At 37.4% G+C, this 24722-nt stretch overlaps 1 protein-coding gene across 7 annotated transcripts in view; it reads left to right on the top strand.

Moving 5' to 3' along the window:
- Positions 1-24722, top strand: part of CDK14 (cyclin dependent kinase 14) — a 289389-nt gene that overhangs the window by 87817 nt on the left and 176850 nt on the right. For all 7 annotated transcript variants that reach the window (XR_014943062.1, XR_014943061.1, XR_014943060.1 and 4 more), the window contains one exon: positions 6525-6604. Coding sequence is in view for 4 of the 7 variants with exons in the window: in XM_015853369.3 (XP_015708855.1) it covers positions 6525-6604 (80 nt within the window). In the remaining 3 variants the exon portion in view is untranslated. The remainder of the gene's footprint in view (positions 1-6524; positions 6605-24722) is intronic.

The raw sequence follows: 24722 nt of genomic DNA, 5'->3' as shown, positions 1-24722 counted from the left end.
GACACACATAGTAAAACTTATTTTGGTATATTCGTTTTCTACTTTCTCCCAGGTTAGTTTATCACATTACTTGGTTGTGTAAAATCCCAAAAGGCTTCTTACTATCTGTACTGAAATTCAGATCACTTTTCTCCTTGTATTTCCAGTAAAATTTTGGAGAAATAGACCCACTATTTTGCTGGTTACACTCTAAAAAATGTTGTAAGTTAAACTGGATTTGTATTTTTTACTAATGCTGTGAATATGTCTTTGAGATGAAATAAATACAATCCTACTGCAGTTGATTTGGGAGGCAAGTAATGGATAGTCTTTCACTCACAGTCTCCATTATTGTTGAGACAGATTAACAGAGATTAATATAACATAAGTATTGTGGCTTAACTCTTCATCTCCATGTATTTTGGGGGCAAGTTTGGAAAATATCGCTTTATTTGTAAGTAGTTTGCAGAAAATAAATGAGAGGAATAGGTTCCTTTGGAATTACTGTATCATTTCTGCTTGCAGTTGAACTGAAGAAATGCTGTCTGTCTGCATGGACACCCATATCTTCCTTCTAGAACTTGACCTTCTTCCCTCTTGAGCATTGCTATAAATATACCTGATTTTAAAGCAATGGAATCTTGCTTAATCTGTGCCAAATAAATGTTGACATGAGCATTGAAAGTCTGGTGATGAAGCCAGGGACAGCAGGAAGGAGATGCACTTAATAGGAACCCCTTGCAGAGCAGTGTGAAGGCATCCTGTACTTGCCCTGGGAACTCCGCTCACTGCCCCTAAGGAAAAACCCTGTGCTTTTGGCAATATTATGTTCTGGCATGCTTTCCATCCTCTTCTCCCACAGTGTTTAATTGCCCTTTAAGCTATAGGCAAAGAATTAAAGCAGATTACTTCAGTTAAAGTGATGTGATCTGTGACTGCTTCTCGCACAGCATGGAGCTGTGTTCTGAGAAGCAAGCCAATGGTATATCCGCCAGTCTCCTGCTGTGATCTCGACCTATTTCTTGCTTCTCCATGTGATTTTTAGTGTACTAACCTTCACTAAGCTGTGCACAAAGTACTGAAATAATATGCAGAACTCTTAAGAGAGAGATCAATCTATAAAATCTTGCCTATGAAATTTACCATGAAATTGTATAGTTTGAAACAGGGTATCCTATATAAAATGCTTGTCCTAAATTCAGTTCTCTTCCCCATCCCTTCTAATTATTAACATGAAAAATGGTCTGGTGGGGGTACAGTGTGGTGTCTTGTCCCAGCTGGTGTTGTCAGCCAAAGTCCACAGAGGCTGTGAGATGCAGCTCCTGCTGAGGTGATGATGCAGTTTTTGTTTGAAACTGGATTGAAATCAGGGTAATTCCAGGTTTTACCTAAAGATGAAAGGAAGATGAAAGGCTTTTTTTTTTTTTTTTCTCCCATGCAGAGCATTTTGCATTCATATCAGTAGATTTTGTGTAAATGGGGAAAAAAAAAAAAAAATCAATAAGAAATTAGAGGTATAAAACGCAGATCTTATAGAGGAATATTGCTCAGAAAGGCAGTACCTGTGCCCTGCACCAGCTGTGGTTCCTATGCAATATTATTCTTGTGGCAACAGGGAATAGTATAATGATGAGTGGAAACCACCTGTGTTTGTTGTTGGCATATGATGTATTGTAGAATGCTTTATGAAAAATGGCTGACTGAAGTATTTCATATAAATGTTTGTGGATGGCTGCTCACAAGAAAGAAAGATCACCTAGGGATTTTCATTTTTATGTTCTGATGTGCATCCTTTGCTGAGGATTTTTTTTGCCTGACAGGGCTAATTGCTATTCCCACTTTATTTTTCTTTTAAACTGCAGTATTTCATTTATTTCTCTTGAAACCTCCATGACTCTTCTATTGACTTTCCTTTTGTTTTTTGTACAATCTATTGCAAGTGCCTTAGGCTTCAGATAGCCTGAAGAACTTGACGTTGTTTTCTTTGTCACACTTTAGCTCTTTAGCCATTCCCTTAGATTTAATCCATGCCAGCGTGAAGTATTATATTCACATGCTCCCTTGTATGCTTCATTTACAGCAGTCCAGTTCACAGATAAATTTTTTGGCCAATTTCTTTAGATGAAATATTTCAGAATTGTTATGGTTTCTATTGCCTTAGTGACTTACACTTTCTGAGCTGTTTCTTTTCTTGCAAATTGTTCAAAATCAGTGTTCACCTACAAATGAAACTGCTTTTATCTGAGGGGTATCAGATGGCTGGAAAAGGAACATATATTCATGAATTATGAAAATGCACTTCCGAGTTACTTTATAGAGCAGCCTGATTTGTTTTCTTTTGTTTATTTTTCCTTTTTTTTCTCCCTCAGTTTCTATTTGTTGGTGACACATTTTGAATATTTTGTAGGCTGCTCTTTACTATATGCTTGAAAGTTAAGATTGTATAAAGTGTGTAAGTAGATGGTTTATAAACATTTCTAGTTTTATTAATCTTTCATAAGAACTATAAATGAAAGTTGAACTTGATGCAATACTAATAACAACTTGATGCTGAACTAAAATGCCAGATGGTGGAAAACATATGAAAGTGGTCTGAGTATCAAAAGATGTTATTAAATAATTATTCTCTCAGAAAACATTTTAAAATCATGAAGGCTTGAAGATCGTAACTGGAAGATGAATAATTGACTATATTAATCACTTAATGAGTGAATTTGTGTTTAAAAGAAACATTGTGAGGTAGTTTTCTATATTTGTATATATTAAAGAGTGTATTATGCTCTGTATGCTGTGCTTCAGCCTTTAAAGTTGTTTGCAAAGGTGATGGATTATCATCTCTAGGGACAGTTGTGGAAACAGAGGGAAGAAAATTCATTGTCTTGCCCAGGATTGCAGAGAAGAATTTGACAGAAAAATTGGAGTAGAACATAATTATATTGAATATGACTGCCAGCAATGACACTATTATGTATATGTATGATTGGGATCGTGGAGACATAGAATGGCTTGGGTTGGAAGGGTCCTTAAAGCCCATTCAGTCTCACCCCCTGCTGCATGGGCAGGGTTGTCCCCCACCAAGTCAGGCTGCCCAGGGCCCGTCCAACCCCACCCTGAGTGCTTTCAGGGATGGGGTACCCACTGTTCTCTGGGCAGCAGTGCCAGTGCATCACCCCCTCTGAGAGAAGGAATGGTAGCGAATACACTGAGGTGAGCAGCTGCCCTAAGGTGAGTGATGCAGGTTGTGAGCTAGAGGGACCTGGGGTAAATACTGTGCTGCTGCTCTCTGGTTCCCACCTAAACAAGGGCTACAGCATTACTTCTGCAAGGCTAATTTGAGTCCTGTAAAGAACTGGATCCCCAGCTTCCAGTGACATTACTTATTAATAATTTAAAAATTTAAATGTGTCACATCTCTTGTAACTCTTTGATTTTTTTTCATATTATTGTTATTATTATTATTATTATTATTATTATTATTATTATTATTATTATTATTATTATTATTATTTTAACCCCTAGTAAGCATTAGCAATGTGAAATACCTTTAAATCACCAGTTTCTTTTAAAATAAAGTACCTTTTCTTTCAGCATGGAGGTTAAAAGAATATGTTATGTTTAGAACATTTATTGCACCTAAATGTAACTGAAGAACTTGTGAAAATAGTGTTACGGTACTCTTTTTGTTCTCTGTGTGGCATTACCAGCACCCCCAGCATTACTCCCAGTAAAGGCCACTAAGTCATTAGTTCTTTCATATTCTTTGTATTGAAAACATTATTATATGTTCTTAATGATGCATTAAAGCACTAAATCTTCCATACTTTCTCAAAAATATGAAGAATCCTTGACAATGTGAAGTGTACTGTGAGATGCTGTGAAACTTTACTTTGGGCAATGAACAAGAGAGATGGTTTAATGAATCCTAGGTGTTGAAAGGCACAGAGCATTGGCTTCTACATTCTAAAATGCTCTCTGCCTATCAGTATTCCTAGTTGTATTTAAAAATAATAAAAACAGTGAGCATACTTTGTAGGTTCTGTAACACAAATGTGAAATAATATCTGGGGGGGAAATTCTTATAACCTGATCACTGCTTAAGTGTCCAAAGTCAACACTGATACACTAATGGTTGTTTTTTTTTTGTTTGTTTGTTTTTTTTCCCCAATGTTTCTAAAGAAATTTCCACATTATCCTGGCAAGTCATTACAACATTAAAAGCATAATTTCATGATGTAACTGACTTGAACTCATGGTAAGATGTTTCTCGAAGGGGTGGTCCCACTTCTTCTTGTATCTTTTATAGTGTTGTGGTTGCGTTATTTTTCTTTTTAAAATATGAAATATGCTTTCATCTTTTTTTTTTTTTTTTTTTTTTTTTTTTTTCCCCCTGAAAATAAGGTTCAAATTTTTAGAAGGGACAGTCTTCAGTCTTTTCCTATTTAATCTCAGTAAGTGTCTTGCTGTAGGGTCTGGCAAGAATGAGAGCTGATACAAGACAGCATCAGGGATTTAGTAGGAGTAGAGCTGTACCCTGAGGTAGCCATTAGCTCATCACTGCGGTATCATCTAACTGCAGCCTGAGGTTGCATCAGTGGGAGAGCAGCTAAAGGGTGTAGCTAAACATACACACCTATCTCTTTTAATTGGTGATACTTCATCAATTCTCATACTTCCAGATGTACACTTAAAAATTGCCCTGTTTATAGAAAATGAGCTGAAGAAAAAAGTTCTAATGACTGAGGAGTAAATGAGACTAATGAGGCTGTTTTCTTTTTTAGAAGTTAGAGGTGGATATTTAGGATATAAACAACAGTAAAGGGGAGTAAGCAGTCCCAGAGGAACACTGTTTAAGATTAGCTCAGTCATTTTAATAGTGTTAAGAGTTGCCATGATGTCTGTCAAGATGATGATAGGTACCAATGACAAAGTGGCAGTAATAACTAAATAGCACAGCCCACCTACTGTGTTTGAGAGCACTGTGTAATTGTGAATCCATCAAATCAAGTTCTATACTATGGCTGTTTGTGTTGTTACTGTTAATGAGTCAGTGAAATGCAGGACTTTGGATTACAAAAAACATGATCTGCGTGTTAGGTGCTAATTTTTGGTCTCTTTGGCAAGAGTCCAAATGCACATTCCTTTGTATCTTGTTGATCTGCTTTTTACATATTTTCTACATTGTATTTTTTGAGTAGAGCATCCATCCTGTTCTTGATCTGAAGAATGAGCTTTCTTATTCAAATTCTTCCTGCAGTGTGATTAATTGTAAAATCATTAAGTTATCCAGGTGTCTATCTTATGTATATGTGGTGGGTGAGCTGCTGCATTGACAGGGGAACTGAAAACTACACATAGTATGAACCACGTGTCTGTGATCAGTCTTTCTTCTTCAGCTTTTATTAAGATTTATTTTCCTGTCTGTGCACCACATACAACATTTATTGGGGCAAGATTTTGGTAATCGTGAGGATAAATCCAGATAATGCAATGGGGCTAAGCTGCTTATTATCTTTCAACAATGACTGGTGTCTTGGGACTGGAGCTGGGGCTGGTCTGAAGTGTGAACAGTTAGGAGGCGATGAGTATACCATCTTTTGATAACCAGGTTTTCTTAAGTTGTTCAGAGTCATTGTGAGATGCACTGTGTAGGTGTAATGAAAATCTGGCAATAGTAAAAGTTAAGCAGAAGAAATGATACTGTGGCCTTTGTGCCTACCCTTACCATTTCTTCTCATACATCAGGAGTCTGTTAAAGGTTCAGAAGTATGAGCTTGTTCTTGAGGAGTTGATATTAATCTTTAATGTTAATTCTGTTGTTGTGATACTTAATCTGCATGAAGCGAACCAACTGGATTTTTTTAAGGTTTAAACGGGGTTTGTGTGTAGTGAAATTTTGAATTCTAGAAGTGAAACCATCCAAATAGATTGGAAAATACAGTGGCTTCTGTTGTGAAGTTTGGACCCTTGGAGTGCCAAATATTTTTAATGTTATAAAAGAGAATCATTACAATCTAAAATTAGCCTGGGCCATGTAGTCAAGAATGTACCTCAGGAACAATCCTGCCCTGAAGGGAAATGACCAGAATGACCTAAAAAATATTTCCCATATCAAACTTCCATAGCTTTTGGACGGTAGTAATTATGGGTGCAATGCAGTGGAAAGAAGGCAATCAATACAAATATGGATTTTCTGCACGTTGAAGGATTGATGAGAATTGTATGCCTTTTTGCTTGAACATTTTGATCAAGTAAAGGATAGAAACATTTTTCAATGTGCTACTTCTTAACAAAGCTTTGGTTTAGTGCTGCAATAGAAAGGAAACAGGCTGACTCACAGAAAACTGAGATCATTTCTTGGATTGCTTAAGAGTGTGAAAATATAAAGTTGACATTATGGAAGCTATGAAGCGTTTCTTACATTGCTATAAATGAATCACTGGTATTGACAAGAAGAAATTGAAGAAGTACATGATGGGAAATAAGTTCTCTTATGATAAATACTGTTTCTGCTTTAATCTTTTAAAAATTTCTTCTTCCCCTTTTAGGGTTAATGGAAAGCTGGTGGCACTGAAGGTGATAAGATTACAAGAAGAGGAAGGAACCCCGTTTACAGCTATCAGGGAAGGTATGCACACTAATTATACATAGGTTTTTCTTTTTATTTTTTAGATTCTTTTTGGTATTGCACTCCTTATTGCAGTGCAGTGCTATAGTGAATTGCTTGGGAATTCAAATGATACAACTGTGTTCTCTGTGGGAAGAAACTTGGGTGCTACAAAAACAAAGCCTGTACTGTGGGAGCTCTTGTTAAATAATGCAGCTCTGCCTCTGCTGTGGCTTGCGTTAGATTTACTATACCAGTGAGTACTTAAGAGCACACTCATGTTGAAGGTGGGTGTGAGAAGTCCCTCTGGAACATGAAGGAGCCGTATAAGTGGTGCTTCTTGCCTAGGGGCAGAAGGTTAAAATGAAGGTGGATGTAATTTTTCATGTACATGCAGCATGAAAAGAAGAAAGCATTTATTGCTGAAGACAATCAGAAGATCAGGTCACAAAAAGTAAAAGCATCATAAAAGCTGTGTGTGTTTTGGGATAGCTTTTGTTTGTTTTTCCTTCCCTGTGGGCTCCAACCTGTAGGGCTTGGAAATAATTCCTCTCCCGCTCACTCTGAGAGGTCTGTCATGCTTTCTGCTCTGCTCCCTTTATTCTCCTTGTCAGCCTCGTGCTCCCTGCTGACAGCTACTTGATTTGAGCTGGGCATTCTTGAGCTCCTCTGCAGAAATGGTTATGCCACCTCTGTGGGAGCCTCCTCTGTTGGATAGAACTAAATATGAGCTTTGGTAGAGAAATAACAAATTACTGTCACGCTGCTGACTCAAACTCAGCTGAAATTGGTCGAGAGCTGGAGAGATGAGACGTGCAACTTTTGAGGTGTCATTTAAAATTGTGTTGACTATCAGCATCATTCCAGTAGCATCCTACAGTGTAGACCCTGATGTGAGGCATGTGGTTCCATAGGCATCTCAGCCAAAGTACCAAACCTGTACTTTCACTGTTCCTTGCTGCTGCCCTCATGTGTATTCAGCTCTGTCTGCAGGTGCCCTGAGCCAGCCTGGGGCCAGCCTGGGAGAATATCTCGGGTTGCTGAGGCTGACATCCTGTGCTCAAAAACCCATAAAGCATGGTTGATCACCACCCTAAGGTTGTGCTACAGTTTTCATTTTAAAGGCAGCTCTTCCACAAAGGAGGGAAAACCGTGGGTGGCCAATATAGAAAGGAATTTCTGCAGTTCTTGTGCTATGCTTTGTTTAAATCATAACTATTGAGTGATCTGACACATTTATTCATATTGATCTACATTTTTTTTTTATTTTTTTATTTTTTTTTTCTGGGAGTTGCCTGTTCCTGCAGCTGTTCCGTGATAACGAGGTGTGCAGAGGGCTATGAGCACAGCTTTCACTATTTGAAATGCTGAGTTCAAGGTGTACCAGCCTGCCTTTCAAATATGTTTATTATTCTTCAGTCTTTTAGTTGATGCAGTACTGATTTAATAAGAGAATGTAGTACATACAGCTTTCTTATGCCTGTTTAGTGACACTTTAAAGGTTTTTTAATGAGAGCTTGGTCTGGATGAAAGATTAAATGTTATAACTGTAATAAACAGAATAATGTCTTTTCCTTTATAGACAGTTTGTTGTATGAGCTCAGTATAAATAAGTATTCTTGCGAGCAAGAGTAGAGATTTTCCACTTGACTTTTTTTTTAATTATAGAAGCTCATTGCACATGAAAATTTTTTTCACACTATCATTGGAGGAATTTTCATTTTAGCTCTTTCTACAGCAAAGTGGTTATAGTTCATTAAAATTCTTATACCTAGTATAAATAAAACAAAGCCCTTGTCTAACAAAGCTCTTAAGGTTATTAATTTATATATATTTTCTTAAGCATATGACGTGTCACTGATTTTGATAGGGCTATACTCTTGTCTTGTATTTGTAAGTACTAATCTAGGCTGAGACTAGAGCCAAAGATTATTAGGCTAATGGAAGTGCTTATTTTGGGACTTTTGTAGACTTTTGTTTAGGACAGGTCACAATCAGGTTAAGAGTGGATTTGCTGTTTGATTTTTTTTGTGTGCATAGAAGTGACCTTGTTTCCTGAGTAGTGGAGCTTCATTCACATATGTGGAAGCTATTAGAAAAAATGAAGTTCGAGCATTATCATGTAGAAGGCAGACAACGCAGACATCAGATGGGAAGGGGAAAAATCTATTCCTTGCTTTCGTTTTCTTTGTTTTGATTTTGTCACCCTAAAAACATTAGGGCTAGAAAGGTGAGGAACAGTACATTACAAGTATAGCTTTAAGAAGGTAATTTCCACAGTGGTGTGCCAGTCTTGTGTTATTTGACAGCAGTGCTACAGCTGTGAGCTTTGTTAGAACTGAAGGAAGCTGTTGCTATCCCCTTAGCAGCATGTAATCCACCTTGAGCATGCTGAGCTCATCAACATAGGTGGGAAATGAAAAGGAAATGCTTCTATAAGCTCTTAGGTTACCTGATTAGTGTAAGACTGAGAAAAAACAAACAACCTAAGAATGAGGCACTCTGGTGAACAGATTTTTCTTGAGCTGTGTTGGCATGAATTATTCCTTATTCTCTAATTTTCCATCAGTGTAAGGCAAATTCAGGCAGAAGTTTAATTGTTTGTAAACTGAAACTACTGTACGATAATTGTTTAAAGTGGTGTAGAATGTGTTTTTGTGTTTTGTGAGAGAAAATAGCATATCTGCATTGTGTTCCTACCGGAATGTTGTGTGATGTTAATTAGGGGAAGCTGTAGATTGGAATCTTCCATGGTGGCCATGCTGAGGGAATTTTTTAAATGTCTGTTCACAGGAAAACATATTGTTACTCTTCAGGCAGATATGGAATGAAGCTCAGTAGAGACCAAAAGTAGGAAGGGAAAAGATTAAGAGGAATAAGATAATGCAGAGTTTATAGATGGATTATGTGACTGTGGAGATAAACTCTAACTTTTCTGGAAAATAAAAACAAACAAAAACAATCAAACATCAAAAAAATACCAACTTACCAAAAGCAGGGTAAGAAAAATCACTATTATTCAGTTTGCCCAGGTGAGATTTAACTAGAGCTTCCATGAAAGCTGCTGCTTGTGAAGTATTTCTGCTTTCACAGCAATTGTGGTTTTGTGTCTTCCACAAAATAATAAATATCAAAGCTGCATAGGTTTGGATGAAAGTAGGTAAATGGGGCTTATTTGTCAGTGCTGTTCAGCCCTTCCCTGAATTTGTAGAACAAAATTCAGAGGTGGTCTTTGCTAAGAATCTTTCAGTTTGGCAGAGTCAGTTGCATCCATAGTTTTCATTTAGTGGCACGCGGTTTGCAAGATGTTGTGCTCTGAATTTAACTTACTCAGTCTGAGATAATAGAATCTACTTTTAAAGGGCCCAAAACTAAAAAGAAAAAAATGATTAGGTGTATGCATATGACTGAGTTAACCAGCGTGATTTTCTGAATGTGGTGCAGGCTTCCCTTCTGTTTTTAAAACAGCAGATTACCATTCTATCCAAAATGTACTGCAACTTTGATTGCTGAGACAGTATGGAGTCTGGCAGTCATCTACACACTATTTCTCATTTAAACTAAATTCAGTAGAGTACAGATCAGCCAGTGATTGTAGTTGTGTTTTATTCTTTCACTGTAACGGTCATTACTGGCTGTTCAGAGATGCCTCAACAGCAGAGTCAGTGTGATTAAATCCACTGCAGCCAGCAGAAAAGTTCAATGACCTAAACTTTATCTCACATATTTCATTCCTTTAATTTCCTGTAATATCACTTCCATCTAGGCTAAATACTGAACTGCACGATAAGTTATAAATCTGGAAGCAGCTTGACTTACTATTCCATAGGTATCATCTTTGGTTTCAGAACAATAATATTCCTTTTAGCCTGCAGGACAAAGGTCCCACTTTTGAAGTATACATGTAGATGAGCATGTCCTGGTTTTACTACTACGTTGTTTGTGCAGTTACTTGGGCAATAAAATGTTTTTCCTGTTCTAATCATGAATAATGTTTTGTATTTAGTTTTAATTCCAACTTCCTCCCATGGAAATATTAATGCTTCTTTATTCTCCTGAATTTGATTTGATATTATTAGTAAAACTTTATTATATTGTTTTATTATATGGTTACATAATAAGTAAGCAACTTTTAGTTTATTGCTCTTATTTATTATTATCTTTGTTTACTTCTTGTTAGTGAAATATATTTGCATTTTACATCCAAAAGTGTTCCTGTCAGAGACTGTCTCCATGCCTTTGATTTGACAGTTGCCCAGATAATAGTTTTTCATAAGATCCAGCAGAAACACATGGTGTAAAAAATAACATATAAGTGCCTTGGGAACAGCCACCTGTCTTGTGTTAGACAAAGAACACAAGATTTGCTGAACAAATTTCTTTAAAAAAAAAAAAATTAAATTATAGAAAAGTTCACTGTGTATACTTAATTTGTAGGAGGGAAGTCAATGTATTTGATTGCTGGTATAGAACTGGTGTGGAGAGAGGCTTAATTCCTGGCCACAAAACATCATCAGAGTTTCAGGCTTCCTTCATCCTTACCCCTTTGTCTTCCTTTTTCTGGCTTCCCTTCAGTGCTACACCTTCCTACCTCTTCCCTACATAATAAACCTGTCTGGGAACTGTTGATGTCAAAAATTTCACCAGCAGGCATGCTACAATTTTAAAATGGAAAACACATGGTATGAACTTCTTTGGAAATAGCAGAATCATAGAATAACAGAATCACCAAGGTTGGAAAAGACATAAAGATCATCCAGTCCAACCGTTCACCTGTTACCAATAGCTCCCACTGAACCATGTCCCTCAACACAACATCCACTCTTTCCTTGAACATACATTTACATTCAAGGAAATGTACATTTTTGTGTGCTATTTGTGAAATCTTGCTACATCCCCCTACAGTTATCATTCTTAACACAAGATCCAACAGACTAAAAAGGGCCTCCATATCATCCCAAACAAAAAACTGAATACCCAAAGGGTGTTCAGTTAGCAAATCTGAGTCTCCCTTCATTGTCCCATTCTGGACAGACTTCCCGAAGTTAGGGGCTTTTTTGAGGCCTCTCAATCCGAAGTTGGCTGTGTGGAGGGAATAAATCTTTGTAAAATTAGTGCAGAGTAACTGCCAAGTGAAAATTACAAAATCAGCTGTTCGTCACGAGAGGCTTCTTGGCCAAAGTGACTGTGAGATTCATTGCAAAGATTTCCTCATAAGAGCACAATAGCAAATACTGCTTTGTAGGAAAAATACTGCAGGTGCTATAAAACATTTATGCTTTTATATTATCCAAGAGAAGTAGTACAGTCTGTGCTTGTACTCTCTAAGGAAGTGCTGCAGAAAATTATATTTGTACTCAATAGACAAACTTGTGATCTCATATTGAAATATTATCTGAAAAGAGTAGATGAATTATTGTACTTCTATCCCAGTTCTGTGATTCTGGACTGATATGTAGCATGATAATCTTTACAAATTAAAGTCAACCAATGACCTCATGGCACCAGCCAGATGACTCATGGTGATAAACCTCCTATTCATTATATGAGGTTGTATTCTGTAGGACAAGGACACAGAGAAAACAATATCTGCATATTTCTGAAGAGTCATTGGTCAGTTTACTGCTAGGAGGTAAACATGGAAACAGGAGTTGTAGTCCATTCATTGAAACTCAGTAAAGTGCAAGTTACTTTTTTTTTCTGCTTTAAAGTTAGATCATTCTTATACAAAACAAACAAACAAAAACCAACAAACAAACCACGTGTCAAATCTATTCTACCTTTTATGCAGTAGTAGTCTACCTTTTAATTTATTTTTGTTAAGGAAGCTTGACATCTGCTTTATTTTGAGTGATAGGAATTTGGAGGACTTATGCATTTCCTTCATGAAGTCTAGTCAAGAAATTCAAATTTGCATAACTGAAATGCCTTACAGCTTCATCTGTGTTTGGCTCAGCAGGCCTCGGGGAACTTTAAGAGTGTGGAGATGTAGCTATTCTAAGCATTCACATCACATGAGTTATGATAGAATTTTGGCCTGTTTGTTTTTAGAGGCTGAAGCTAAGTTCTCTCTCCCTAGAAGCTGGATCAATTTGGAGCTCTGAAGTTAAAAAAAATGAACGGGAGCTTTGCTGTAGCTTTGGGAACTTTTTCATTGCCTATAGAATTGGCAAAGCTGGAGTCTTCTGCAGGCTAAATAGCTACAGCTCAATTAGCTATAAAGCCAGTGCAGTTTGTAATCATAACAGCTTTGTTTCTCAGTGTTGTTAAAAATAAAGCACACAAGCCAAGAGCCTTTGGGACACTGAACCAAAGGCTTTTTTAAGGTCAAGAAGTATTCAGAGGTAAAGAAACTCCAGAAGTGTTTTCTCTCTGATCTCTGTCTGCTGTGGCCATCCTACAGCCTTACATGAGTTGTATGCTGCCTCAAGGTAAGAGAGGAACACAAGATCACAGAATCACAGAATTCTAGGGGCTGGAAGCAACCTCCAGAGATCATCAAGTTCAACTTCCTATACAGAGACTAAATGCATACTGAACTTGTGGCAGAAAACTTAATGCATTTGATTGCTGGTGTAGAACTGGTGTGGAGAGATTCCCATATAAACCCGAGCTGGCTTTTGAAAACTACAAAAAGGGTTCTTCTGTGGTCTTTATGGTGGCACACTAGGGAATTATTATTGTTATTATTTTTATTTGTGTTATCATCATTTCACCATTCAGAGTCCTTTCTTCATGGCTGTTACCAGTGAGCTTGATGGCAGACCTTATAGGCTCTGCCTTATTTTTGTTGCAGAAATTGTCAGTATTCATATGGAAACCGGTGGGTAAGGGATGTGCTAATTCCAGCACTAGGAGCTTAAAAGTCCATTAATTCAGGGAAGCCATTGATTCCTCTGTCTAACCCTGTTTATGCCTCACCTGAGCTTCAAGCTCTCCACCTTGGCCCAGCTGGGGCATTCTGCTCATTAAATCTGTTTTTAAGGCATAATTCAGAACTGTTCTCTGCTCTACTGTATTTTTATGACAGCAAGGGTAGGAAAAAGTGGCAAATACAAAATATAGGGAGATATTAAGAGGGGTACAATCTTTTCTTCATGCATAACTATAGCACATAACTATACATCTTACAGAACCCTTGTACAGCCCTCATGGCTTTATTGCTTAAGTGGAAGTTGGTGAGAGCCTCTTTTAATTCTAGATGCAAATTTAATCTCATTTTACAGCTATACTACAGCCATAAAATGGAGAGCTCAAGTTAATCCTGCTCAGAGTAACAACAACTTTTTCTCTGTGACCATATATCTCTTAGTATGACTTGACCAGGCGTAGGAATACTAATTGGTTGTTAATGTAAATGAAGGTGATAGTAAGTTCTGGCATCTCTGCTTGAATTGATTAGAGACCTTTCAGGGGCACACCTTCCAAATGCCAATGCCATCCATAGCAATCTGGTGAAGCAAAGTGATTGTATCAACTGGTGTCTCTTAAACATAGCCAGTTCTTCAGATTGTTTTTTTCTTTGTTATGTCTCCCTTTTATGAAAGGAACAACCCCAGCCACTATACTATTTAGCCTTGTGACTAAAATGGTGTCTTCAAATCTACACAAAGACATTTGTCTTTGTCTAGATCTTTGTGTGTGTTTTCTATCACTGCTATGTCCTGAATTTCAAAAATATATGAACAGGATATTTTATACTTCTCTCATGCAACTAGTGATAGGACTAGAGGGAACTGCCTCAAGCTGTGCCGGGGGGGAGGGGGGGTTAAGCTGGATGATAGGAAATACCACTTTTCCAAAAGAATGGTCAGGCACTGGAATGGGCTGCCCAGGGAGGTCGTGGAGTCACTGACCCTGGAGGTGTTCCAGGAATGGTTAGACATTGTACTGAGGGGCATAGTTTAGTAAGAAGTATTGGTGATGGGTGGATGGTTGGACTGGATGATCCTGTGAGTCTTTTCCAACCTTGGTGACTCTAAGATAGTGGTTCAGTATTTGAGACAGTTCAGTTAGCTTTAGTTTTCTCCTCAACTTTTGTGTCTAGGTCTAGCTTCCGCTAGATGCTGTAGGCTCAGATGTCTGGCTCAGGCCCTTAGGGAAATAACATCGGCCTTTTTCCTCACTCCTGTTTTCCCCTATGCTGAAGACTGTGTTGCAAACGTCTTAGTTCTTTTCTCCAGTGTGTGAGATTTATCATTCAGGAATGATGTGAAGTTGAAATACATGCTTCATAATGGGATCTCTTCTTGCAGCAACAGTGAATTTACTGCTTTGGGTCATTATAATCAATATGAAGAGAGCAGCATTTCAAAATCAGAAATTGACCTTTACTGTCATCTTCAAAGCAATGAAAATGGATATCCACATTATTTTTCTTGGGAATTTTCCTCCTGAGTAAGCAATATAAAAAAGAAACTGATAATTCATTGTGTTTTTCTAAGATGAAAGGGAACTGAATGGTTCAGAGACTGGTAATAGGATATCATGACCTTCCACCTCTGACCCATTTATTAACATATAAGACATGATAGTGGTGTCTAGTAGTTATCAGTACGGGATATATTCCACAGCTGCAGAATCTGTAATGGTGCAACCTGTGAATTTTTAAGGTCTGGGCCACTTGGCACAAAACCCAGCAACCTCTCATCTGGCAGTGGATTTAGCTGAAGCCAAGTGAAAAATGAACTGAGAAATAAAATGAATGGAGGAAGCTTTGTAAATGAGGATCTATTAGCTGAAGTTGGTGATTTGTGTCAGTTCTGATTTGATACAGATACTTGTCCTTCTTTGATGAAGGTCACTTCAGAATTATATTAATTAATGCAGCAGTCATACCAACAAGTTTTATTTGCCCATTAATCTAGGATGTTAGAAAGTGATTAATGTGAATAGGGCTGCTGTTGACTTTGACTTGAAAAGATGCTCAAAACTTGCATGGTCAATGAGAGCTGATTTTATGTATTTAGCTTTTTGCTCTAAATCTCCTGAGGAAGCATCCTAACACCTTTTTTTGTTTATAAGTGACTTAAATGGAGAATTCAGAATGTAAAGCCCTCTTAGCTGTACAGGTCAGGTAATTAAATATCAAATGTCCTTGGGCTTCATTTAGTCTCAATTATCACCTGATTTTCCCTGAGCAGAAACAACGAAGGAGGTCACAAGAATGGTAGAAAATCTATGCATCTCCAAGCTAGTCTTACAGATTGGGTGACAGCAGTGTTGGTATGACTGATTTCCATCTGGAAACATACTCCTTGACCTTCATATCTCCCAAAATGTGAGAGGACAAAGTAGCTCAAATCACTCTTGTAGCTAAAGACTGAGAAGAAATAAAATGAAAGGAACAGTCACTAGATCAGTTTTGGAGTTCTAGTTTGGACACAATTAAAATGTGTCTCCTTTTATGTAGTCTGTCTAAAATTTTGTAATCAATGTACAATACTTTTTTTATAAATGTCACCCTCAAACGTCAGGATAAATCACTCACACAATCCCTGTCTGTCTTTGGAGTATAGAATGCACGCTTGCTCTTTTGTGTGTTGTGAAGTCTGAAACAGTGTTTAACATGAGAATGTTTTCATAAGAATATGTGCTGGATTGTATGGGGATTTTATTTCAAAACAAAAAAATAAAAATAAAAAAATGCAAACCCTGAGCACATTAAGCTCTGGATAAAATTTTGCTTTTGTTGTTTTGGTTTGGGTTCTCACCTCATAGCAGTGCTACCCTGATGCCATTAGGAAACTGTCTGTTCCTGAAGGTATGTGTAACTAAACACAGACCCAGCAGGTTGCAGACCCACTGACAAAATCTTGTTAAGAATTTCCACACTCTTCAGGTTACTTTATTTCAATGTACTTGTGATCATAAATTGTATTTTTTCAATTTTTAATTCTGTATTTCTCAGAAAGTCTTGGTTATAAAACTGACATGGTTGAAATGCTGGCTTTGCATCAAGATTTCTGACTGAATTACCATTTGAATCACATGAGGCCCTATTCACAAAGCCGTGGGCTATTTGCATAATCAAAAATGCATTATTTTGCATGTCAGTGGAGAAACTAAGGCTTAGAGAAGCAGTTCACAAACAAAATTCAAGTTACAGATATTGAAGTGTCTCTGTCTATATGCTGTTGTCAGCCCTGCTCACATAAATCTACCCAAAATAAAAGATCTTGGGGAAATGTGTAGTCTTCATTCAAAGTCTGTATAGGATTAGGTGGGTTTCTTACTCTCCCAAATGTGGATGAGAACTGGGGACACTTTTAGGCCATGCTTGTTGCAGGAGGATAGATGTCTTTCTAAAAAATAAACTCAGTAAAAAATTATGAGCTTGGAAATTGCTCCTTCTATTGAAGAGGTCAAACTGAATAAGCTGTAAGTGTATATGTCTGTGGATAATGGGTTCAAGATTTTCTTAACACCTTTCTGTCAGATTTCTGGCCACTGGTCCAAGAGGCTTATAAATTGCATTAATAACCTTTGCATCTCTCCATCAGCCCATTCATTTATGTTTTCTATCGTTTTTTTTATGTCTGCGGACAAGATGCTGGGATGCCTCATTCAAACAATTCATTTCATTGACTGTAAATAACTCTTGATCAGAGTTCAAGGGCATGAAGCAACTTCTAACCTCTCTGAGGTAGCAGGAAAACTCTGGGCATTAAAAACCAACCAACCAACTCACATCCCTCCATCCCTCCCAAAACCAAGGGATTTTGTTCCTTTTGATTTTTTTCCTTTCCTTCCTGCAATGAATTTCTGATACATTGTTGTTGTTAAATCAAGTTTTCCAGTGAAGTTTGGACAGACATACTTTTATTTACACAAAGAAACTTGGATATAATTATTGCAACTTCTGATTTTTTTTGATGTTAAAAAGGAGTGTGATGGAATCCAGACTTTTACTGCTAATAGATATCAACTAATTGAATAATAAAAAAACCAGTTATAAAGGGCACAGCATGATATATTTTCACCAGTTTTGTGATATTTTCAAGTCTTAACTGGCTTCCTTTTAGACTGATGGAAGCAGGTGTATTTTCTTAGAATAAGGGGCCTAGAGCTTCCTTTATTAGTGCTGCTCAGTTCTTATTACATTCATTTGAAGTTTAAATTTAAAATTAAAAAAATAAAATTAAATGACAAGCATTTTGAGTAATAGATATGCTTCTGAAAAGAGAAGCTATTGTTCCGAGCCTTCAGCATCACAAGTTGAGCTTTTATTCACTGGACTGGGTTTTATTTAACTTGAAATTCCTATGGAGTATTGATGTTTCTCAGGTCCATATGGGAAACTGCCTCAATCTCTGCTCTGCAATGTGCCTCTGAGTCAAAGCACACCATGGCTCAGCATTAAGAGGAGTATGCCCCTTTCTGTACATTTTTTTGGAGCTGTCAGCAGAAGGGTGTTTTTTTCTCCGTGTTTCATATGTCCAAGATCCATGCACAGTATGCTGTTTTTATGGCTGACTGAAGTGCATGAAATTGAAGTCATTCAGTTTCTCATTTGTTTATTTAATTGCAGAGGCCATTAACCTTGTAAAATCATTGACAGAATTATAAATCAACATCTTTGAGAATTATGTAAACAAGTTTATAGAACTTCCTTGAATTATATGAAAGCCAAACCACAGCAAAGGATGAGGTCTTATTAACAGTGCGTATTAATGGCCAAGAAAATACTGAAGAAAAACAGCAGATAATTTTTCATGGCAGTTATACTAACATCCCAGTTACTACAATGCGTAGAACTCATTGTGTAGTTAAGGTTAAAGATACCTTTGAGATAAAGGTACATAACTGTAATTTATCCTCAGATATTTTATGTGTAGCTTATCTTGTTCATGCAGAAGTTTGGGAGTTAAATATACTTCAGACCAGGTTTGTTTATCTGTAGAGATCTCATCTGTTTGTTTTGAATATTATCAGTCTGTCAAATATAAGCATCACAACCAGCTGGAAGAAAGGGATTTTGATGGACTTGCTGAAGTCTGTGATCTGTCATCACTAGGTTGCTGAGCTCTAATTAGATATAAACGAGAAGTGCTCTCATGCCTGTTTCATGGGCTGATCTTTCCTTTTCCTGTTGGGAAATATTTTTTTCTGCTTCCAAAGTGCTGGTGCTATTTGAAACATTGAACCGAGGTGGGAATTTAGGGTTTAGCACTGTGAGTGTTAGCATTTTGGCTGCCAGTGTTTTAATATGTATGCCTGAACTGGAATTTGCTCTTAGACTTTCAGATGCATTCAGTTCTTGATTTTTTGCCAAAATTTTCTGGCATGTGTTGGAAGAGGAATTTGGTGTACATCATTTAGCAAGTTCCTTCAGAGCTGCAGTCTATTGTTGAGGAGTGCCTCAAGTAGCATGCACACTAATTAGCTATGCTGGTACAGAAATTCCTTAGTATCTGAGGGTATATGTTTCTATCCTAATTCCTGTGGCTTTCTTTTCCTGGTTAATGTGTTCCCTTAACAGAGAAACTTGGCTCCAGAAATTTGGTGGCTTTGTTGAAGTCATTCTTCAATTTACTCACAATAAGCAAAGAGCCCCAAGGACTTCACAGTGCCTGATCTGTGTTCTGCATATTTAGGTGTTCTCACTTAAACTGTAGAGACTAAGAATGTGCTTGACCTTTTGTGGTATGCCAAAATACTGTTCCAAATGAACTTGCATATAGAGAAAGCTTAGAACAACATGTGCTCCAGAGCCTTTTAGAGGTACAGAAACTGCTTCATAGCCATGATGTTTTTGTTAAATTCTTAATGTGTGGTCATAGCACTGTCACTGGCACTGGAAGTATTCAACTTCTGTTGCACAGCACCAAGAAGCCTCGTGTCAGTGCTGGACAATCTTTTAGGGTTCAGCTGGTGAGATGATAGTTGGTACATTGGTACACTGAATGGTATAATCTGTGCTCTGTCAAACTGAATTAGCAGCTAAAGTTTCATTTCTTCCTCACCTGATTTCTGTAAATACAAAGGAACTCATCAGTAATAGTAAGTGCTACATCTATTGATTGAATCACTCAGCCTAGGAGTATTTTACTCACTTTGATCCTTCTAATTAAAAATGGAAGTTACAGAGAAATGCAGTGGTTTATGCTGGTTGTAGTAATTCTAGATCCAGCTGCTCACTAGGGCACCCTGCTTGTTTTCTGCTCCATTTTATGTCTCATACTTCTGGTTATCAGGTCACTGCTGTGTTCAACCATAATAATAATAAAAACAGGCTTGAAGGGTTCTATTAAAGAATTAGCTTTGTCTTAGGGCTCATGCAGGTGAAGATGGACCTAGATCTAAGTTGTATGGTTTAGGTTTGTTGGTTTATCCTGAATTTCTGGATGTCACTTAAGCCAGTTTCACAAGGGCACTTTTCAAATGCCATATTGCAATGCAGAAGTGTAAGAAAATAATAATAAAAATCCCACCCACATATTAGTGTGTTGTTTTTTTTCCCCCATGCCTGCCTCACTGAGATACTTGACAATGCCTGTATCTGAGTACTGGTAGAAAGGTGAACTAGGAGAGAAGTGATGTTGAAAACTGTCAGTTAGGAATGGTTGGTGGGTCTGGAAGAATTCAAGTCACAGAGGCCATTCAGTGCAGCACTAGGTATGGAAAGCAGTCACAGGCAGACGGGAAGGGTCTGTGGCCTCAGCCGGGAGCCTATAGGGCTAAGATAGGGACTTGGGCATGGCAGCATTTCTCAGCCTTTTTGTCATTAGCAGCAATAAAGAGGGAGCAGCAATCAAACAAGGGGCTTGGAAATGTGTTCATACAAGAACAATTTTGGGACTGTACTCTGGGGGGAACTGTTAGAAGAGGTTTATTGCTAGCATAGTCCCATCTATAGCTGACATTTGATTTCAAACTCATTGGCTCAAATTTCTTTTGCTTTTGCCAAATATCTGAATGTTTGAGCGTGCTCAGGAAAAATGGATTCTTTGGGAGGCTTTAGCTGTCAAAGAGTAGCTTTGAAGTAGAATTTTCCACTGACCAGATATAAACTTTGACAAATTAGACAGATTTTCAAGAAACAAGAAAAAACACGTCCTTGACCCAAAGTGTAACTTTTGATGGCTGCCTTTCAGTGCAAAAGATCTGAGAACTGTTTGAAGATAAGGTCACCAGCATTAAAGAGTGGTTTTGTCCTCAAGTTCTTTCTTGGAAAAGGCTGACCTGTTTTGACTGGAACAAACACTGTCAGACACAAACTGTAAAAGATCAGGACATCTGATTAAAGTTTGGCAAGGTAATAGTGTTGTCTGGAAGAAACTGGTTCTTTAAGAGGCCGCACTATCAATTTTAATACCATCATTACTAATTACTATGATTCTATAAAAAGAATATTATCTGGAAAAGCAAATATTAAATTGACATAATTATTTCATAATTGATGCATGACACGACAGGATGGAAGAAGCGAGTACATTTTCAGGAGAACTGGAAAGTGATGTTTTATGTCTGCAAGTAGCAGACAGGCAAGCTGCTAGTCATTGAGTTGGCCTTTTTAAAATATATATGTAATTTCTCACCACCTGTGGTGTTAATGGGTCATGCTGACAGATCTCATAATGTACATTTTTATGTTTCTTGGGTGTGTTTTGTTTATGTTGTTGCTCGGAATGACTTCCAGTATGGTTCTAGATGTAAAATTTTGTTGATACAGTGTATTTATACAGGTAATTCAAAGTCTGTCTTTGAAAATTATGGGTTTTTGTTGCTGTTGTTTTTGGTTTTTGTTGTTGTTTTTTATCCCCCTGCACAAAGTAGGGGCTTGAAATGACAAACTTACCTTAACTGTGTTCCTTGTTGATGTTAGCATCACTTAACTTTATCATCACCCTGTCACTATCAGCTGTGGCTGTCAGCTTTGTGAAGCCGAGACATTCCTGCAGCCCCTCTTTTCTGTATTGACACCTCTCTTGCTTTCTGTGAGGGGCAGCTGCTTTACAAAGTAACATACAGTGCTTGTCATATTTTGCTTAAAGGAATTTTTTGTCCTTTTAAAAACTGAACATTGTCCATAAAGTTTAAATAAGCACTCAGTGCTCTAGACACTGACAGCGTAGTACGGATCTTCATGTCATTTAAATGTAAACTTGTAAAGTTTGCAGTCACCCTGATTTAGGTTCAGTTGTATTCCAGGGTGAACAAAGCAAAAATCATGTGAGTCCATTGTAAGGTTTCCTGTTTCTTCCCACTTGATTACGCTCTAAATTCAATTAACATTGATGATGGATGCTATGAATTGCAAGAGTTGCAAGAGTAAGTGACAGTTAAGGTGAGAATGAAGGGAATACCCAGGGCAAAGACTGAAGGAGGACAGCATATGTACTCTTCATGAGCTGGTAGGTCCTTTAGATGTGAAAAGAATGCTGAAGTTCAGATATGATTGCTAAGCTGATAATTGCCAGCACTGGCACCAAAGTTCTTTGCTGCTGGTTGTACAGCATCATTAGTAGTTCGTAATGCAGCCTCTTTTGTCTGGGAAACACTTTGCTCTAACCTTCACTGTAATTATCACTGTGTTTTTGTGCTGTAGCGTCTGCCAGATTTTTCATTTTGGAAATGAGTTTACAGGTTACTTGAGGGAATCTTGCCATTTCATAGTCTGTGTGATTAGCACATTTTTGGATGGGAAAGAAAGATTTCATGCAAATGAAATAATATGCATCAAGGAGGTGTAGGCAGAATGAAAGTTATTTCCTGTCCCTAAAAATATTTGTAAATGTTCTGGATACTATTGGTTTTCTAATTATACTTGTTTACTAATTCATTGTTTTGAGATGATTTTTAGTGCTAGTTACTCTGTGATTGGGTTTCACTTACTGTTATGAAATCCATGTTAATTTCCTATACTCACTGTCATTCTCCTATCAGTTGCAGAACAGCCTGCCTTATCTTCACAGTGATTCTGTTTACTAAAATATTCATAAAAATAATATCTGCCAACTTCTTACTGAGCCTGCCTTTCTTTAACCTTTACATCACTCCTCAAGTGACAAACAATGCCATGTTCACTCCAGCATTATTTTCCAGCTGTGAGTGAGTAGGCCTTACCCACCCAGAAGAGAATTGATGTGATCCTTTAAAGGCTTCTGTCTTACTCTCTCTACCAAAAAAAAAAAAAAAACCCTAAAAAAACCTAAAAAAAAACCAACATGCCGCTAGCCTTTTTTTTCCTGCTTTAAGTATACACTGCCAGAAATAATTCTTTCTACTTTTCATGCAATGTTTTTGCTGGAGGAAATGCCCCACAGAAAAATATAGCAAAAGGTTTTAATAAACGGGGATGTGTTGTATTTTGTTCTGTTTTGTTTTTTTAGCATTCCTCACTCTAAGTAGTGGATAAAATATGCTTGTGGGTGATTGAATTTCATGTTAATGCAATTAAATACTTCCCCAAGACTACTTCCTATGTTCTTTGTACGAAGAAATCACACACTGAAGTTAAATGCAGTCAAGTGATTTCTTGTTGAACATAATGCATTGGGAAAAATGAGTAACAAAACCAACACCAACTTCTGTAGGTCAAGGATTTCAGTAAGTGCTCAGTTAGGCCCTCATTTGGATCATGTAATACCAGTATTGCATGTATCCCATGTACTGCAGCAGGTCTTTATTACAACTACAAAGTCAATTGTTCAGAAGTTGTCAGAACTAAGATTATCTGTGAAAACTTAATCTGTTTGTACAGTGCAGTTCTTTAATTACACAGTAGCACCATATTTGCTCCTGCTGTGTGATCTCTGCCTGTGTCAGATGCTGAATGATTAATTTTGTTCAGTGTTCTCTTTGTGTGGCTCTGGCTGTATGCACCTACTGTGCATTATTAAAACAGATGGTTTTGAGATTTTTCTAGACTACTTATCGCTGTACCATGACTAGTTGGCAAATATTTGTTCATCTTCCTATCCACCCCATTTGCTGAGGTGTGCTTTTTCTAAATGTTGATTTTGTGATATTCGCTGACTTTCAAACGCCTTCACTGCTATTTAATTTATTATAACTTTCAAGTTATTCAAACACTTGCATAATGTTGAATAACATGAGTGCACAGAGGCACCTGGGGTTCCATAGTCATTGCCTGAGAACTTCTTGGTTGCGATAATCATGAATGAAGATCTCAAGTGCACATGCCCAGAAAATAAGGATCATGGTAATGATCTCAGCTTGAGTGACTTACCTCTTGGTAAGGGTAAAGGTCTGGAGAATTTTCTTCCAACTTGGTCCTATGGACATTTCAACTTCTCTAGCGAATGATCAAGATCCCACAAAGAACACTGTGCCTTCCAGTGAAGCTGGACGTGTTGCTAAATCAAATTCACACTTGATTCTGTATAAAATTTAGACTTAAATAACCACTTCTTCCATCTGTGGGGTTAAAAACAAAAAAAAAAAAAAAAAAGAAAGAAAGAAAGAAAGAAAAAAAGAACTGAGAACAATTAATGCTTCAAATGGCACAACTTGAGCAGGAGTTGGACCAGATGACCTGCAGAGGTCCATACCCACCTCAACCGTTCTGGAGTTCTGTACAAGCACACAAAGCAGTCCATACTGCTTAAGTTAGACTGATTTTAAAGGTTGTCAGCGTGCAGGATAAATGCAAGATAGCTAATGAAGCAACTGTGTGCTGAAAGCTCTAGCTTATCTCATAGTAGTGACTGTGCAGAAGCCACTAAAAATGTATTCTTTCTTCACTTCATTTGGCATGGTTTGCTTTATTTTGATTCAGATTTTTGTTTATGTCATTTTCTGTTCGAAAAATCAAGTGGAAATCCACATTCCATTTTGTGATGTTGCATCTACACTCCTGTTTCATTGTATTTGAAAGCTTTGTGTCTCATATGGGCATGTCCTACTTGAACTGAAACACCAGCTGGCAGTTATGTTAGCTTGCTTTTATCTATTAACTCAAGTTAGAGTGAAATGAAGAGGCGTTTTCACTGTTTTCTGCTGAAAGCAGCAGGTTGGTAATCTACAGGAATCTTGTGTTCTGATATGGGCTTAAATGGAGAATATGTGCTACTAGTCTGTACACTCCTTTACTTTGCCCTAAGTTTCAATACTCACTCATCCCACACTCTATGTTCTGTCCCTATTCTGCCTTGTATCATCATTATAGTATCAC

The sequence above is a fragment of the Coturnix japonica genome, chromosome 2 (genome assembly GCF_054131305.1).
Source record: "Coturnix japonica strain WE chromosome 2, WE-NBRP24, whole genome shotgun sequence".
In the NCBI taxonomy this organism is placed as follows: Eukaryota; Metazoa; Chordata; class Aves; order Galliformes; family Phasianidae; genus Coturnix; species Coturnix japonica.
The sequence above is the reverse complement of the archived record's forward strand: the minus strand, read 5'-3'. Positions and strand labels throughout refer to the sequence as shown.